Consider the following 18,103-nt stretch of genomic DNA (forward strand, 5'->3'; position numbering starts at 1 on the left):
GAGCGAGGACATGTATGAGTTATACAGGCTCCCGGGCAGAGCCCGTCCAGTGGGTGCAGCCTCGCTCTGTACAAGTGTATGGATCATGGCTGTGCCCACTGGCCGGGAGTATGTATAGTGCACACAATCCCCTTCCGTCCCCGGTCTGAAACCGGAGAATCACGTGCGCTGGGGGGGGATTCATAAGTCTGGCGACACAGTTCGGTTTGGACCAGACAAACCCTTTTAATAAAAGGTCTGAAGACAAATCATATTTAGCCGATGCTCAAAATCTCTGGGATGTTCTAGATCAGCATTTCAGGGGTTAAGGTAATAGTGACCGCTCCCTAGATCAGCCCATGCACATTATTTGTCACCATCCCTAAATGGAGGACGTTACAGGGTGAGGAGGCACGAGGACAATGGTCGGGGTGAAGTCACACAGTACACGCATGTACCGAGAGCAGAAGGGTGCTGGCCAGGGAGGACAGCCAGGCGGACGGCCGCTACCGGGGGCAGAGGAGGCTCTTGCTCTTCTAGGCTGATGGATTCTCCATTCTTTGCTGGAAACAAGGTACAAGGTCAGAAGTCTGTGGGGTAACCGTGGCATGGACATTAGGGTGCCCTGGGGGGAGTCTGGTAAGCCTAGACTAAAGGGGGATACAATGTACAGACAGTATTCCCCATTAGGACACATGGACCCCACAGATGATCCCTGATCTCCATGTAAGATAGTGGGGCTATCTGATATCATCTGTGCCCCCACAGCCGCCAGCCAGCTCTCCCGGCCAGCCGCACCATACACAGCCGCGCTCCTGTATTTTCAACATGCGAGCCGCCATTACACCTTATCCGGCAGAGAACAAAAGGAATCAGCAGGCCGATCCTCATCTCCCCTGACAATTCGTGGAGGAAGAGTCGGAAGCCCCTCATTCAAAGACTGTCAGCAAAGATCGGTGGGTTCAGGCGACGCAGGTCTAATGTGTACAGGGACTTTAAAATGACAAAAGCTGCTTCTCTAGCAGAGAATCTGGTGTAGACACTTACACCCAAAAGGAATAATCTAATGACCCCGATAGGACACCACATTAAACTGTGCAAGGTCCCTCCAGAAGTCACCTCCCGGCGCAGACTTACCGTACGGATACTGAAGCACGGACAGCGCCCCGTTGCTGTACTCCTCATGGGAGAACTTGTCGTTACTGAGACATTTATCAAACTCTTCTGATCCAACCAACACGGGCGTCCGGGAAGGAGAATCTAAGTAAGGAGGATTAGATCTCAATATGTTGTATGTGGAAACAAAAAAGTATGGAACTACAACTCCCAGCATTCCCTGACAGCTCACTGGAGTCACAGGTGGCAGAACATAAGCAGTGGCGGAGCGTGAGTTGTAAGTGCCCGGGCAACTAGTCACGTACTGAACCCCTTAATATACAATACATACTTGTCAGATAAGTATGTAAAAAAAATTAAAGTTGCTGCCTATGCAGAGTAGAGAAGCAGCCAATGACAAACTCTCCTTGACTACTGCGCTCTGCATAGGATGCAGTGGCACCAACCAAGAGGTCAAGGCAGTCCCTGGCTACTTTACTCATCTAGCTCGCTGACCGCCACTCATTGCACTGCTCCAAGAAGGCAAAATTATGGCGCCCCCACTGGATACAAGCTACATAGATGAGGGACGGGCGTACAAAGACTTACGGATTAAAGGCTTCCACTTGATCCTGGGCAGAGATATTATAGCGTTTCCATCGTTCCTGGTATCCAAAGCGGTGGGATTAACTGGGAATTTCTCAGATGGGCGGACAGAGGCCTGCAGGTACAGCTGCCCCCGGTACATCCCTGCAGGCGGGAGATATACGCATCAGCCAAGCCCATCACTTACACAAGAAAGCAGAAGACCAAAAGGGCAAGAAGCAGCTTAGATATTACTGAAATTAAAAGGGATGCCCGCTATGATGTTTTAATGGTAGCAGGGAGGGGAGAGCAACTCGGGAGGGGAGAGCAACTCGGGAGGGGAGAGCAACTCGGGAGGGGAGAGCAACTCGGGAGGGGAGAGCAACTCTGCCAACGCAGGACACAGCTGATATAAAGTCAGAAAAGCAAACAGACCAAGGAGGGGGTGTACACATCCATCCAAGTCGTATGAAAAAGTCCCCACGGGCCCATGTGCACAATAAAATATTTATATAGTGCACCTTCCCTATAAAAATGCTTTTTTTAAAAACACAAACACACATGATTCATGATGACGTCCATCGGCAAAACATACACAAGTCTTTCCTCCCCAGATGAATTATATAGTTAGCGTGCAACCAGCAGGGCTGCAGGGATAAAAAGGATGAGAAAGAAAAACCAGGCACCATAACAGAGGCGCCATTTCTGCTGTCGGGAGCAGTACACACACGCAGTATCAGCATCACACGCACCGAGGTAGAAGCTGGACTCTGTAGCTCCTCTGGCAGCTTCCACCAGATCCTCCTCGTCCTCCAGGACGTCATCATCCGATGAGTAACTGGTGTCATCGAACAGACTGATAGGCACGACCTTCCCATCCCGGACTAACCAGGCCGATGCTATGGGAGTGCAGAACTGCAGAGAGGAGAACAAAAAGAGTTAAAGGGACTCTACTGCGATCAAAGGCCGTTCTATACAAGGGTTTGTATGAAGCAGCAATGTGTGGGTAAACCCGGCAGCAAGTGTTCAGTTTACCGGCGGCATCACTGGGGAAGTGAAGCATTGAACTATTAATGGGCTGTCTGTAGGATACAGGACCCCCAGAGAGATGGACGCCTTCTGTAGCCAGTCATGAATGACTACACTTTTTTACCCTGGATGTTTTGAACCCATTTAATACCAAATCACAGATGAGCGTTTGTTATAATATTTTTAAAGGGAATCTGTCAGCAGGTGTTTGTATATGTAATCCGAGCCCAGCATAGTGTAGGGACAGAGCCCGATTCCAGCGATGTGACACTTATTAGACTATGCTGTACTTTCTATACAACCAGTGTTTTATCAGCAGGAGATTATCACTAGAGGACTAGGTCTCACATGCAGAGCAGTCCAGCTAATCAGTAACCCCAACACCAATTGGTAGCTTCGTGTGTACACTGTCAGCAATCTGCCAATCAGTGGCGTGGGCAGAGTTACACAGCTAAGCATTTGAGCACTGCTGCATCTACAGCAGATAAAACAGGGATTAAAAACAAAATGAAAGCTGGAATCAGGCTCTCTGCCTCTACATAATGCTGCTGCCAAACGGTTATGGAGAAGTTACACATGGAAAGAATGACCTATTATTTTTATTAGTGGTTACCCTTAGTTAATAAAGTAGTACTAAGATTGTCTGTGACGTTCATTCATTCATTTACGACCCCCAGATGGGCAGTATGCAGCCAAGTTTCCGATGTTTCTCTTGTAGCAGTGTCCCTCCCAGTAATATAGGCTGGATCCAGTGTGCGGATGTCTTTGTCAGCTCATATTAGCACAACTTCTATCCTGCATGTATTTTATCTCTTCTACAGCCTTTTTTCTCTGCCTTCTCAGACTGCACATGCTTTCTCCCCTCTCCATGCTAGTCTGTGTACAACCCCTTGCTGACTCGGCAGCTGCAAAATGGTAAGCATTCTTCTAAAAAGAGCAAATAAAATCTGTATGAAAGTTTACAAATCCTTTAACGTGAGCACAAACCAGTGCAGGTATAATGTAATTGTCCAGATAAGCAGCCAGGACTCGGGGCCAAGTATTAGCTAAGCCACCACTAATGACTTGTGCCGGTTTGGGCATATAATGGAGCTCCGCCAGGTTATGCGTTGACGCTGTGCTCACCATCCCCTGCCCAGGAGACTGTGTGCTCTGTACCTGGTGCTCCCACTCCAGGTGTCCCAGTTGTCTGTTAAAAGCCATGACCTTCCAGTCAGCCACCGAGATCTTGATGACCACGTCCTTCGTGCCGACTTCTTGCTCGTCAATGTCCATGATGATTTTGGAGTCATCGGTGCCACCGCTGGGTTCAATGTGGCCTTCGATAAAACCCACAACCGGCTCAACGTCTGGGATGTAACGCAACTCGAAATGACCGACGCTGAAATTCCACCTGAGAGGAAGTAAAGGCACAATAAGAGAAGGGGTCAGAGGGACCCTCATCCATCACCAAACCGGGACATCAGAGGCCCGGACAGTCCTGCTGGGGGCACAAAGAGGGAACCGGACCCCTCCGATTGCTTCACACGCGCTACCGGAAACAGCTTGAGAAATAAGACAAAGGCTCTGCTCACGAGACCTATAGTATGTGGGGAGGGGAAATGGGATTCCCCTTCTAGATTTAATACAACCGGATGACAACTGGGGCAGCAGTGGTCCCATCCTCATCTAACATTAAACGGATTAATCACATCTCCAAAATCCCATCCCAATATGTAGTAGGTGTAATAATGGCAAATGTAGTAGAGTTCTTCTGATTCTCTATGTCACTTACCCCATGTGCAGAGCATTGCAGTAGCTTAGGTATCCATGGTTACGACCACTAGCTGTCACTACGTCCGTGGTCGTAACCATGGATGCCCAAGCTACTGCAGTGCCCTGCACATGGGGTTAGTGACATAGTGAATCAGAAGAACTATACTACATTTCTAATTGGAGGCATTTGCCATAATTACACCTACTACATATTGAGATGGGATCTTGGAGATGGGAATACCCCTTTAAGCCCTCGTGCACATGTAGGCTGCCTTCCATCAGATTTTCGATCTGCCTTCGTAATACAACAGTGGATGGAAACTGATGTGAGGGGGACAGATTGCAATGGGATCACCCCACCTCACCGCCGGTCGGCCCGGGGGGCTGATAACAGATTATGCACTTTACAATAAGAAAACCCATATAATGAATATAGACTTTTGCGAAAATTTTTCAATTAAATGTCTCATTAAATCTAGTGCAAGACGGACCCTGGGGGGCAGGGAGGGAGATATTTTAAGGCACCAAATGGAGAAGAGCAAAAAAATAAGTGACGAACTGAAGATCTACAGCCACATCCATCCTCGTATGGAAGATCCGGGCCCCCAGACCACTTCGGCAGCCGCCCATTGCCCCACAATGCCCTAATTACATATAGAATTCACCAGCCCCAGAGGGGGCTTACTTTTCACTCCCGCTGCGGGGTCCCACCGCTCGCACAGTCTTCTGCTTGCGATGTAAGAGTAGGATGTCGTCCTGCTCCGTCTCCTCTTCGTTCCACCGCCGGCAGCCCATGGCAGAGCAGATGTACTTCACCTGTCGGCGTGAACACGGCACCATTACGTCAGTAAAGTCACCGCCCCGGGGGTAACGGCAGCTCGTCATCTTGATAGTCTTCATTCTTCTGGCCCGCGATGAGACTCACCTTACCGCTGCTGGCACTCAGCCCGTATGTCGTCAGGGACTTTCCTCCAACTAACACGACGTCGTCCCCAAACTTATAGGACGACTCCAGGAGGGACTCCACCGTGAAGGGGACGGCTTCCATGCTCTCCCTGTCCCGGTCCCACTGAAAGAGGTCTCCGTCCAGGGAGGGGATTATCATCTTATTCCCGAAGACCTAAGGAGAGAAGAACGGTGGGGGTCATAATATGGACGAGACAAAAGGGAAGCACCGGGGAGGTGTCCTCATGTGTGCGACTCTGGCGATAAAAGGGTTGAATAAAGCGGGTACGACCTATATAGCACCAGGGGAGGGTTTATATTAAGAGTGTGTATAATCGGTATCAAAGATCTCAAAGGTTCACGAAACGCAAGCGATTCAATACGGCCTCATGCACGGCCCTAAATAAGACCCCCCCACCCCCTAAAGTCTGCTTTAATAAATACTAATTTATGAATTACCCATAAAAACACAAACTGGTGAAACTTTACTTAGATCTCAATGTTGTATCATCCCTCTGAAAATGTATGAAGAAATGTGATGCGTATATCGCCAAGAGGAATAACAGAGGAACTTAAAGAAGAACGAGTACAACTTTACATAAAGCATCAATATGTCTCCATTAGGCACAGGAGGCAATTGGATATAAAACTGCCCAACACCCCAAGTTTCACAGCAAATATCCACCCTCATCATTAAGATAACAAGAAACTATCCTTTATTGCCCTTGAGGATGAATGAAAGCTTAACCGGAGAGAGATGAAGTTGTAACAGATGAGAGGTGATAACATGAAGAAAAGCTCCTGTATCCCCACCGAGATCTCACAGGGGAAAGAGGAGAGTAAAAGCTGTGATTGAAGAGGGGCAATAACATTAAGAAAAGCTCCTGTATTCCACCAAGATCACTGGAGAGCTGACTGTAATAAAGCTGTGATCGAAGAGGGGGTGTCAACATGAAGAAAAGTTCCCGCATCGCACCAAGATCACTGGAGAGATTACAGTAAAGAGCTGTGACATGACAAAAGAGTGATATGAAGAAAAAAAAAAAAAAAAGATTGTATTCCTTCTAGGATTACTGGAGGTCACACAGGGCAGAGATAAGCTGTGATAAGGAGGGGTGGATAACATGAAGAAAAGTTCCTGTATCCCACAGACCCCTGGAGAGACGGCAGAGAGCTGGGACCCTTAGAAGGGTGACAACATGAAGAGAAGTTCCTGCATTCCACCGAGATCCCTGGAGGGCTGGGATATGTTAGAAGAGGTGAAAACATGAAGAAGAGCTCCAGTATTCCACCAAGATCATTGGGGAGATGATAACAACAAGCTGTGATAGATAAGAGGAGTGACAACATGAAGAAAAGTTCCTGTATCCTACTGAGATCACAGGAGAGGTGACGGAGAGCTGGGACATCTTAGAAGGGTGATAATATGAAGAAAAGTTCCAGAATTCCTTCTAGGATGACTGGAGGGCACACAGGCAGGGCTGTGGAGTTGTTAAGCCAAACCTCTAAGTCAGACTCCACAGCCCTGCACACGGGGCAGAGGGGACTAGAACAGACTGCAATCTATCTTGGCAAGAAAGTAAAAACTTCTCCATGAAATCCCTGAGTTCTGCCCCAAATATCGGCCTAAATTATACCCTATATCCTACCCCTGGGGCTTCACATCTCTGCCAGTGAAGAGGGTGACAGACACCCGAAAAGAAGAAAACGAGGGAGCAGAAATCATCCACAAGAACGTAGCTAAATCTGGGTGGATTTTAAAAAAAAGAAAAAAAGAAGAAGGTTCAATGTGCTGTAAAAGGAAAACAGAGGCTGAGACAGTAAAGGCCTGATTTATAGGGAGCCGCCATGTCCCTTGTACATTAGTGCCGGCCCGGTGCACAGGTGCCAGGACAGGCACCATGAATATTTATGAATGAGCCGCCTGAGGCTCCACATCCGCGCCGTTCAGTGTCGCCCCCCAGGGACTGCAGAGGTGAAGACCAGTGTAGCTGCGGGATGACATCAGCCCCTCTATGAGGACATTACCTCACCGCTCGTGTAATGAGTCACAGGGCCCGAGCCTGCGCAGGGTAAACACCGCCGCCTGACAGAGGAGGATTAGCCATCAGGTGGTTTCCCTTCAATAAAAAGAAAACCATCTGATGTTACAGAGATAAGGACGCGGCTAATCCTGCCCTGACACTGGGGGAGGCGGTGATCAGTGCAGGCCTGAAAGAAGATCTCATCTCCCCGGGCGAATAGTGACATTGCCGAGGACTCGACGCTGGATGACGGAATGTCACTGGTTCTCACCAGCACGGTGACAGATGCTAGATCACTAAAGGATCAACCAATTATTAGAATCCATGATCTAGCACTTAAAAATATAAACATAATACACTGCTCAAAAAAGTAAAGGGAACACTCAAATAACCCATCCTAGATCTGAATGAATGAAATATTCTCATTGAATACTTTGTTCTGTACAAAGTTGAATGTGCTGACAACAAAATCACACAAAAATCATCAATGGAAATCACATTTATTAACCAATGGAGGCCTGGATTTGGAGTCACCCCCAAAATTAAAGTGGAAAAACACTACAGTCTGATCCAACTTTGATGTATTGATTTGATGATTATTAACCACAAAAGCTACATTACATTAATGGAGGGTCTGACATATTTTCAGTTACTGCAAATTATACAGTCATGGCCAAAAGTATTGAGAATGAGACAAATAGTAATTTTTCCAAAGTTTACTGCTTCATTTTTTGCAATGGCAATTTGCATATACTCCTGAATGTCAAAGAGTGATCAGCTTAACAGCAATTACTGTACTTGCAAAGTCAATATTTGCCCAGAAAATGAACTTTAACCCCCAAAACACATTTCAACATCATTGCAGTCCTGCCTTAAAAGGAGCAGCTAACATCGTTTTAGTGATTGATCCATTAACACAGGTGTGGGTGTTGATGAGGACAGGGCTGGCGATCAGTCATGATTAAGTAAGAATGACATCACTGGACACTTTAAAAGGAGGCTGGTTCTTGGTATCATTGTTTCTCTTCAGTTAACCATGGTTATCTCTAAAGAAACACGTGCAGCCATCATTGCACTGCACAAAAATGGCCTAACAGGGAAGAATATCGCAGCTACAAAGATTGCACCTCAGTCAACAATCTATCGCATCATCAAGAACTTCAAGGAGAGAGCTTCCATTGTTGTCAAAAAGGCTCCAGGGCACCCAAGAAAGACCAGCAAGTGCCAGGACCGTATCAGCCTGTAGTGTGTTTTTCCACTTTAATTTTGGGGGTGACTCCAAATCCAGGCCTCCATTGGTTAATAAATGTGATTTCCATTGATGATTTTTGTGTGATTTTGTTGTCAGCACATTCAACTTTGTACAGAACAAAGTATTCAATGAGAATATTTCATTCATTCAGATCTAGGATGAGTTATCTGAGTGTTCCCTTTATTCTTTTGAGCAGTGCACATCACATCTGTGACCTCTGGGTCCTGCCCCATTGTTAGCAGCGGATGAGCACAGAATATCCAAAAGGATATATCAGAGGTCCACGGTGTCCATGACGAAGACCATGCTTGTGTCATATACATGGCCCTCCATGACTATGCACCGCTGTATACATCACCGACCAGCACAGCATTCACGTACACCAGACATCACGCTTCTCCAGCCACCCTACAATATTATAGCCATGCTGCCAGGGTTCCGCCATCTAGAGACAGAGCGGGTCATCTGTGCCATTGGCTGGGAGCAGCGGCCCGTCTTTTGGGGGTCCTCTCTGATGAGAAAACCCCTTTAAAAATAAGTGTTAGTTTGTATCCAGCAGAGCACCGCGGATCCCGAAACTTGACAGCTGGGACAAGTGGCGAGGCTGACCACTGCAGACAATCACAGGTCGCAGCGATCCAGCAACTGGTTGACATCACCACTTCCTATTGCTGCACAGATTGCTGCACTGGATCCAGGTGTTTGACTGTTTGCACAGAGGAATGGATAGGTAAAAAAAATAAACTCATACCGGCCGGATTACACCTTTAAAAATACTCAATATTCTTAACAGCAGAAAGACTTGAAAATTCAATAAAAGTTTACAGCTTGTTGTTAAGGTTACTGGCCACCTCAGAGATGGAGTCTCCTAGGCGAGAAGCATGCGCTTACAAGCAGTCTGCTTTACAGCTCCTGAGCACTGGCCAGACTCAGAGCAACACTTGTGTGTCACTGCTGCATCTGCTAGGAGCCTGGAAGAGGGGCCGGCGGGTGCCTGAGAGTAGGAGCGGGCGGGAGCAGGAGAGCAGCCGGCGGGGGCCCCCCCGAGAGTAGGAGCGGGCGGGCGCAGGAGAGCAGCCGACGGGAGCCCGAGAGTAGGAGCCGGCGGGGGCCCGAGAGCAGGAGCCGGCGGGAGCAGAAGAGCAGCAGGCGAGGGCCCGAGAGCAGGAGCCGGCGGGAGCAGAAGAGCAGCAGGCGAGGGCCCGAGAGCAGGAGCCGGCGGGAGCAGAAGAGCAGCAGACGTGGGCCCGAGAGCAGGAGCCGGCGGGAGCAGAAGAGCAGCCCGTGGGGGCCCGAGAGTAGTAGCCGGCGGGAGCAGAAGAGCAGCCAACGATCCTGGTCCAAACTGTCAATCATCCCAGCAAACAAGAAGGAAGGGAAGGCGGGGAAGAATCGGTGATAGTCTGATTATTAACCACAAAAGCTACATTACATTAATGGAGGGTCTGACATATTTTCAGTTACTGCAAATTATACAGTCATGGCCAAAAGTATTGAGAATGAGACAATTAGTAATTTTTCCAAAGTTTACTGCTTCATTTTTTGCAATGGCAATTTGCATATACTCCTGAATGTCAAAGAGTGATCAGCTTAACAGCAATTACTGTACTTGCAAAGTCAATATTTGCCCAGAAAATGAACTTTAACCCCCAAAACACATTTCAACATCATTGCAGTCCTGCCTTAAAAAGGAGCAGCTAACATCGTTTTAGTGATTGATCCATTAACACCGGTGTGGGTGTTGATGAGGACAGGGCTGGCGATCAATCAGTCATGATTAAGTAAGAATGACATCACTGGACACTTTAAAAGGAGGCTGGTTCTTGGTATCATTGTTTCTCTTCAGTTAACCATGGTTATCTCTAAAGAAACACGTGCAGCCATCATTGCACTGCACAAAAATGGCCTAACAGGGAAGAATATCGCAGCTACAAAGATTGCACCTCAGTCAACAATCTATCGCATCATCAAGAACTTCAAGGAGAGAGCTTCCATTGTTGTCAAAAAGGCTCCAGGGCGCCCAAGAAAGACCAGCAAGCGCCAGGACCGTATCTTAAAACTGTTTCAGCTGCGGGATGGGACTACCAGCAGTGCCGAGCTTGCTCAGGAATGGCAGCAGGCTGGTGTGAGTGCTTCTGCACGCACTGTGAGGCGGAGACTCTTTGAGCAAGGGCTGGTTTCAAGGAGGGCAGCAAAGAAGCCACTTCTCTCCAGAAAAAACATCAAGGACCGACTGATATTCTGCAAAAGGTACAGGGAGTGGACTGCTGAGGACTGGGGCAAAGTCATTTTCTCTGATGAATCCCCTTTTCGATTGTTTGGGACATCTGGAAAACAGCTTATTCGGAGAAGAAGAGGTGAGCGCTACCACCAGTCTTGTCTCATGCCAACTGTAAAGCATCCTGAAACCATTCATGTGTGGGGTTGCTTCTCAGCCAAGGGAATCGGCTCACTCACAGTCTTGCCTAAAAACACAGCCATGAATAAAGAATGGTACCAGAATGTCCTCCAAGAGCAACTTCTCCCAACCGTCCAAGAGCAGTTTGGCGCCCAACAATGCCTTTTCCAGCATGATGGAGCACCTTGCCATAAAGCAAAGGTGATAACAAAATGGCTCATGGAACAAAACAGAGATTTTGGGTCCATGGCCTGGAAACTCCCCAGATCTTAATCCCATTGAGAACTTGTGGTCAATCATTAAGAGACGGGTGGACAAACAAACCAACAAATTCTGGCAAAATGCAAGCATTGATTATGCAAGAATGGACGGCTATCAGTCAGGATTTGGTCCAAAAGTTGATTGAGAGCATGCCAGGGAGAATTACAGAGGTCTTGAAGAAGGGGCAACACTGCAAATATTGACTTGCTGCATTAACTCATTCTAACTGTCAATATAACCTATTGGTACTCATAATATGATTGCAATTATATTTCTGTATGTGATATAAACATCAGACAAACACTAATAAAAACCAGAGGCCAGCAGATCATGTGAAAATATAATTTTGGTGTCATTCTCAAAACTTTTGGCCATGACTGTACTCTCCTGCTTGAACAAGAATAGTCCTCGAAAATACTAAAAAGGAGTATTGTCACCTAGGGTGATATATGTAGGGCAACCGCTGGTCAACTGACAATTAGACCTTCATAAGATATGACCGCTGTGTCATAGCAACTATTTTATTCCACCGCCCGCCCCGAGGACCCCGACGTACCTCTGGCTTACTGAGGCTGGAGGATACGAGAGACCCCGAGCCCACGTCCAGGTCCCACTGCTTCCTGCCATGATTGTCTGCATCCAGCGCTGCGATTCTGCCATCCAGTGTGCTGATGATCACCAGGGATCTGGAGAGGGGGGAAAAAAAAAAAAAAAACCCACACTTAAAATAGCCATATCAGGGGAGGGGGAACTACAAACACCTGCATGCACGTCTCATTCTATGGACTCTGCAATCTCTTCATTACATCGTGGCCTGGAGATTTTTCTCGTTTGCTGCCCTGATGACATCATCGGAGGCCACAGATCTACAGGAGACTGTGGAAATCCCCATCCATGCTCGCTGGCACTGGAGACCTGCTCCTCGGCACACAGCACTGCTGCTACAGCGCCAGGGATTAACTCTTTCACTTCACATTCTGTGAAATGACCCCATCACAATTCACATGAAAAAGGTTGCAGAGATGTCATACTATGTGTAGGGGAGCTGTGGGGTCCCATTATACTGTGTATAGGGGAGCTGTGGGGGCATTACACTGTATGTGTATAGAGGAGCTGATGTCCGCCCCCATACTGTATATAATGAAGCTGTGTGTGGAGAGATATAGACATGTATGTTATAGCTCTGTATATCTGGCCCTCCCTGGGTGGGGAGAATGGGCTTGTTTTTTACCGAATGAGATTCATTGGTATTTTAGGGTACACAAATTTTTTATTTTTTTTAAAAAAACACTTTTGATTGCGTTTTCATTTATCCAATTTGCAAAAACTGCAATTCCAACTTTTTTTTTTGGTAGCTGTGGAAATTACAATTCCGTCGGTACAATTTATGTGCATTTTGCTAAATGTAATATAGAAACAGTAATCACTTTAACGACTCTAGGTCGGTGTCACTGGAGGACTTGCACATGCTCAGTCGCTCATATAGTAGACTGCAATACTTCTGGCTTACAGCGCACTTTGCCTGTGTATAACTGGGGGGGGCTTTAATTTAGTTGTTTTTTTTTTTTACAAAACAGGTGCTGTCAGATTACAGGGAGCAGAGTCCGAGTCGGTATAAAATGGACCGAAGTAGCAGAGCTGGATGTGCTGTAAAGGTCTTCATAAGAAAGTTATGAAATGTCCTATATGTCTGTCCTGTTCCTGATCTAAGGATCTCGGCTTTTAGTTGAGATGAATCTGTGCTGCGCTTTATGTACACGCTCAGTGGGGAGGCCGGGATGTAGAGTCAGGTAACTTGAGGAGTCGGAGGTTTGGCTTACCGACTCCACAGCCCTGGTCAGAAATCATACATAGAGATCTACACTGGCGGCATGGTAGGACATGTTGTTTGGTCTTCAGTCCTAGAGTATGACCAATCTTAAAGGGAACCTGTCAGCAGTGGAGTTAGTAGTATGGCGGTATATGCACTTGTCCCTTGATGAAAATGACACTTTTTTTGGCAGAGATCCGATGTGCCAGTCATGAGAAATCTAGCATAGAAGCCATATGCAAATCAGACAGGAAGTGCACTGGGGCGTGTCCGTGAACTAAGCAGTTGATAGGCAGTGACACACCCCCAGTGCACTTCCTGTCTGATTTGCATATGGCGTCTACGCTAGATTTCTCATGACTGGCACATCGGATCTCTCCAAAAAAAAAAAAAAAGGGGTGTCATTTTCATCAGGGGACAAGCGCGTATACCATCATACTACTATTTCCGATGCCGACAGACTCCCTCGAAAAGCAAAAGGCTACGTATTCAGATTACAATTGCCCCTTCATATAAGCAATCGGTGGGGTCTGACCACCCAAACCCTCAAGTGTAATGGAGGTTGGACAGAGACCGCCCTTCCACCACCCGCATAGAGGTGTCGTGTTGGTTCAGCACATAGACCACAGCACCAGTCAGTAGGACTTTAGACCCCTATTCTGGGGATCATGAATGACCGACAAATATATTTTGTGCCACGAGCCCTGTAAAAGGGATTCTCCAGCACATGGGTCTTCCGTATCATTTGGAATGTGGTCCGACCCCCGGCAGCCTCCGCAGCAGCAGAAAGCCAGGAGACCAGAGCGCTGCACACTGTAGTGGCCAACCTCAGGTACTGCAGCTCAGATCACATACCCTTTAATGGGTCAAACCCCCATGATCTGATCAATATCAAAAGGCCTGGTAAACACCTTTAATCTTGACTTAAAGGGGGGTACCATTTCAGATTTTTTTTTTTTTTTTGCAGGGTAAAACTAGATCTGCCATCTTTGCAGATCCCAAGTACTCTATACAGAGAGAAAACAAGTTCACTTACTACTCTGGTCTCCAGGAAATCTTGGCAACACTACTACGAGGGCAACACTACTACGAGGGCGTGACAGAAGGTTTTACTGCAGCGGTTGCTAGAGAAGAAGAAAAAAAAAAAAAAAAAAAAAAAAGGAGCGCCAGCAACGAGGCGACAATTCCCTCCGCTCTCCTCCTCTGTCGTCTAATTGCCCCCAAGGGGCAGAAGAGGGAGCAGAAATAGCCCAGATGGCAGAGCAGCAGCAGAATCAACAAAGCACGCTGCCCAATAATCAGAAGGAAGCTAAAAAGTTCAGAAGGCAAAAAGGAGAAAAATACATTTACATGGGACTGACTCCACTACTCCCAATGGATTGGGAAGGAGGGAGGGGTAGAAATTTCTCAAAGCAGGCATTGCCACCTGCAATGGAAACGTCTCACCAGGTGATGTGACCTACGCAAATATTTGCTGTGCACAGAGCGGAACGGAGCAAGATTTACTGATCGGATCAGGAGCCGAGCGGAGATGGAAAATAGACGAGAAACTGTCAGAGGAAGGAGACGGGTTATCGGATATTCTGGATTAATGGACGGAGAAAAGGGCATAAAAGTTACTAAGAACAAGACGAGACGTTTCTGACCAAGCTCAATGCCAGACTGAAGCCGTGCTGCCCGTGAAAGTCTATGGCACCCAAGCTCATCTGCATCAGTCCCATAGACTTTGAGAGTTGTAGTCTTGTAATTAGACACGAGCTAAATCAATTTGTTGCCGAAGTCCAGCATCCAGGCAGGTCTTCCATGGCCGCCAGTCTTCAGTTCTGTGCCCGGCCTCTGTCCTGAAGCTTTGTGATAGTTTGGGTCCCAGAAAGTGACAGAGCGGCCCAAGATGCCGGGCACAGAGTGACCACAGCCAGAGGACCAGACCAACCTCAAGACGGGCGGCAGCAGTGACACAACAGAAGTGGCTCGTAGCCGTCCTACATGTGATGCCGGGTGTCCAGTCTGAATGGGAGTAGGAGACCACCATGACAAGTGTGATGATGTGCCCCTTTAAGAGATGCTAATGCACAATAGATGGCACAGAGCTGGGCAGCACAACAAGCCCCACAAGGTCACAAGACTCAGCGTCTTCCTCTCTGACTCACAGCAGTACAAGTTATGGGAACATGACAACTATGATGGGCCATATTCATTTCTACTGTTCAGAGGATCACTAGGATGGTGGGCGAGCACGTGCTGTACCGCGCCAACGCTGCGCAGAAAGACAGAAGAGTCCTGAGGATGACACAGACCAAAGCCTGAAAATGAAGATGGTGCAGACTGATGAGACCCCCGATCCAGGCCAAAGATGGCAATAATACACTGTGCCAGCACTGCATGAACCCACAGCTCATTAATCTTACTATACCTACTGAGGTAGGCACACAGGACCAGAGCAGCACCCGCTGTCAGCCCCGACCCTGACCTATGGGCCACAACAGGTAGGAGATCCTATGGCCTAGTTTCTAGAACTGTGATAAACGGCTCCTAAAGTAACCGCACGCCATCGCTCCGCCACCGCACGATAAGCTGAAGTTACAGGTCTCAGAAGCTGAACTAGAGCGAGGAAGACTGCAGTAGCGAGACCGAGGCCGATCAGACTGGGGTTATTCAGTGCGGAAAACTGAGGCTTAAGGGAAACTTATTACTGTGTACAAATATGAGGGGACAAAACTTCTGTGTGTAATGATCTTATCACAGCTAGGCCGCCGACAAGGGGGCGACACTGAGTCTAGAGGAAAGAAGGTTTAATCATAATAGGACCAGCAGAGACACTCAGGCCGGCCTCTTTGCAGGACCAGCAGAGACACTCAGGCCGGCCTCTTTGCAGGACCAGCAGAGACACTCAGGCCGGCCTCTTTGCAGGACCAGCAGAGACACTCAGGCCGGCCTCTTTGCAGGACCAGCAGAGACACTCAGGCCGGCCTCTTTGCAGGACCAGCAGAGACACTCAGGCCGGCCTCTTTGCAGGACCAGCAGAGACACTCAGGCCGGCCTCTTTGCAGGACCAGCAGAGACACTCAGGCCGGCCTCTTTGCAGGACCAGCAGAGACACTCAGGCCGGCCTCTTTGCAGGACCAGCAGAGACACTCAGGCCGGCCTCTTTGCAGGACCAGCAGAGACACTCAGGCCGGCCTCTTTGCAGGACCAGCAGAGACACTCAGGCCGGCCTCTTTGCAGGACCAGCAGAGACACTAAGTACAGGGAGGCCTGGATGCTTTTCCATATACATTATGATGGGGCGCTGGTCCCGGCAACTCGTCTGGTTGCTGAGTGCAGCCGGGAAGGAGCGTTCCCCCTAACCCGGGGAGATCAGTTTTGGCCTCATGGGGCTGCCGCCTCGCTCTGGATCAGCATCTTAGGTCGATGGAAACAGAAAATGATTGAAAACGTGTCTTACAAGTACAGGGCCACATGCAGGCTCTGCAGTCACAGCGGGCAGCACCCATGGACTGGCATCAGGGGCCACAGGTGCAATACAGGGATTTACCCCATGTGGGGCCCCATAATGCAGCCATACAGCAATGCCAGGAGCGGGGAGAGGGCCACCAGTGACTGCAGACCCCTATAGGAGCAGTAATCAGGGGGGGGGACTACAAGCCCCAGCACAGCTCCTGCTGAGTGTAGTAGTCCCAGTGAGGGCCAGTGACTGCAGACCCCTATGGGCAGCTATGGCAGCAGTGATCTACTTCAGGGGAATTACAAGCCCCAGCACAGCCTCTGCTGGGAGCATGCCACGGCCTCGGCAGCGCCCCCTGCGGTCACACCTGGGTCTGCGCTCCTCCCGGCCGCTCTCCTCCTGCTCCGCTCCAGTCTCATCGTCCTCCACGATCACATCTCCGGTGGGAAAAGCCGCAGCAGCACCGAGTCCTGGCGCCAGAGAGCGGAGCCCGCTGCTCTCCTCCTGCTCCTCCTCCCAGGGGTATCCGGCATCTCTCCCCGGAGCTCCCTGCTCCACCAGCCCGGCCGCGACCACTCCAAGCAGCAGCAGCACCGCGGTCACAGGCCAGCACAGCCACCGCATCCGGCACGCCATGGCCAAGCGCACATCTGCACTGAGCCCCAGAGTCAGCGCTGCTCACACGTCCTCCCTCCGCGCCGCCATGATAGCTTTATAGGTATTGAAAGCTCCCCCCGAGTGCTCCGACACCAGTCCCGCCTCCGAGCCAATCACAGGGCGAAGAGATGACACATCGTCTGTGTATTGGTTAACAAACCTGTCACTCTGTTCTCTGGGTCTCCGCCCACTAACAAACTCAGCCCGAGTCTATTGGTGAATGAGTGAAGCGCTGTCAGTAGAGCATGCAAGGCATCACGGGAAGCTCCCTGCGTGTTCACCACCTGTCAGCCAATCACGTCCTTCCATCGCTTCCTTCTGTTTACTATTTTTTTTTTCCGGAACGACCTTTGACGCTGATTGGACGAGGGATTTAGTGAGAAATTGCATTCAATTGGCTGCTGATAACGTCAACAGAAGACGGAGGCGGGACCCTGAGGGGCAGGCAGGGCGCTGATTGGCTGGGGCCTCACTACATACGTGGCTGGATTTGAGTGTCTCAGCCGCCGCCATTGAATTTTGGAAATAGTGTAAAGGGGGGCGGAGCTACGGGTCACGTGGAGCAAGGGTTCTCAAAATAAACAGACGTCACCCTTAACCCCTTCCTGCCCCAAGAATCCGCCGCTCAGAAATGTCACATTCTAGTATTTGTGGTGTAATGTAACTGATATATTCACATGAAAGTGAGCGGATATATGTATACTCCCCAGCTGAGCTGCACTATGCTGTGCTATCAGGTTCTGCAGCAGCTGAGGTGTAGTATGAGGTTCTGCAGAAGCTGAGGTGTATGATGAGGTTCTGCAGCAGCTGAGGTGTATTATGAGGTTCTGCAGCAGCTGAGGTGTATGATGAGGTTCTGCAGCAGCTG

General features: G+C 48.8%; 1 protein-coding gene across 1 annotated transcript in view; it reads right to left on the bottom strand.

The window, feature by feature from the left end:
• EIF2AK3 (eukaryotic translation initiation factor 2 alpha kinase 3) overlaps positions 1 to 17,317 on the bottom strand; it is a 31,701-nt gene extending 14,384 nt beyond the window's left edge. The window contains exons 1-8 of the mRNA XM_073649171.1: positions 16,946 to 17,317; positions 11,880 to 12,009; positions 5,369 to 5,563; positions 5,129 to 5,259; positions 3,847 to 4,081; positions 2,412 to 2,574; positions 1,684 to 1,824; positions 1,117 to 1,239 (exon numbers count right to left, since the gene is read on the bottom strand). Of these exons, the coding sequence (XP_073505272.1) occupies positions 1,117 to 1,239; positions 1,684 to 1,824; positions 2,412 to 2,574; positions 3,847 to 4,081; positions 5,129 to 5,259; positions 5,369 to 5,563; positions 11,880 to 12,009; positions 16,946 to 17,214 (1,387 nt within the window). The 5' untranslated portion in view covers positions 17,215 to 17,317. The remainder of the gene's footprint in view (positions 1 to 1,116; positions 1,240 to 1,683; positions 1,825 to 2,411; positions 2,575 to 3,846; positions 4,082 to 5,128; positions 5,260 to 5,368; positions 5,564 to 11,879; positions 12,010 to 16,945) is intronic.
• Between the last annotated feature and the right edge of the window lie 786 nt (positions 17,318 to 18,103).

Source organism: Phyllobates terribilis, unplaced genomic scaffold (genome assembly GCF_046119375.1).
Source record: "Phyllobates terribilis strain yellow unplaced genomic scaffold, ASM4611937v1 Scaffold_1__5_contigs__length_1240528914, whole genome shotgun sequence".
Classification (NCBI taxonomy): domain Eukaryota; kingdom Metazoa; phylum Chordata; class Amphibia; order Anura; family Dendrobatidae; genus Phyllobates; species Phyllobates terribilis.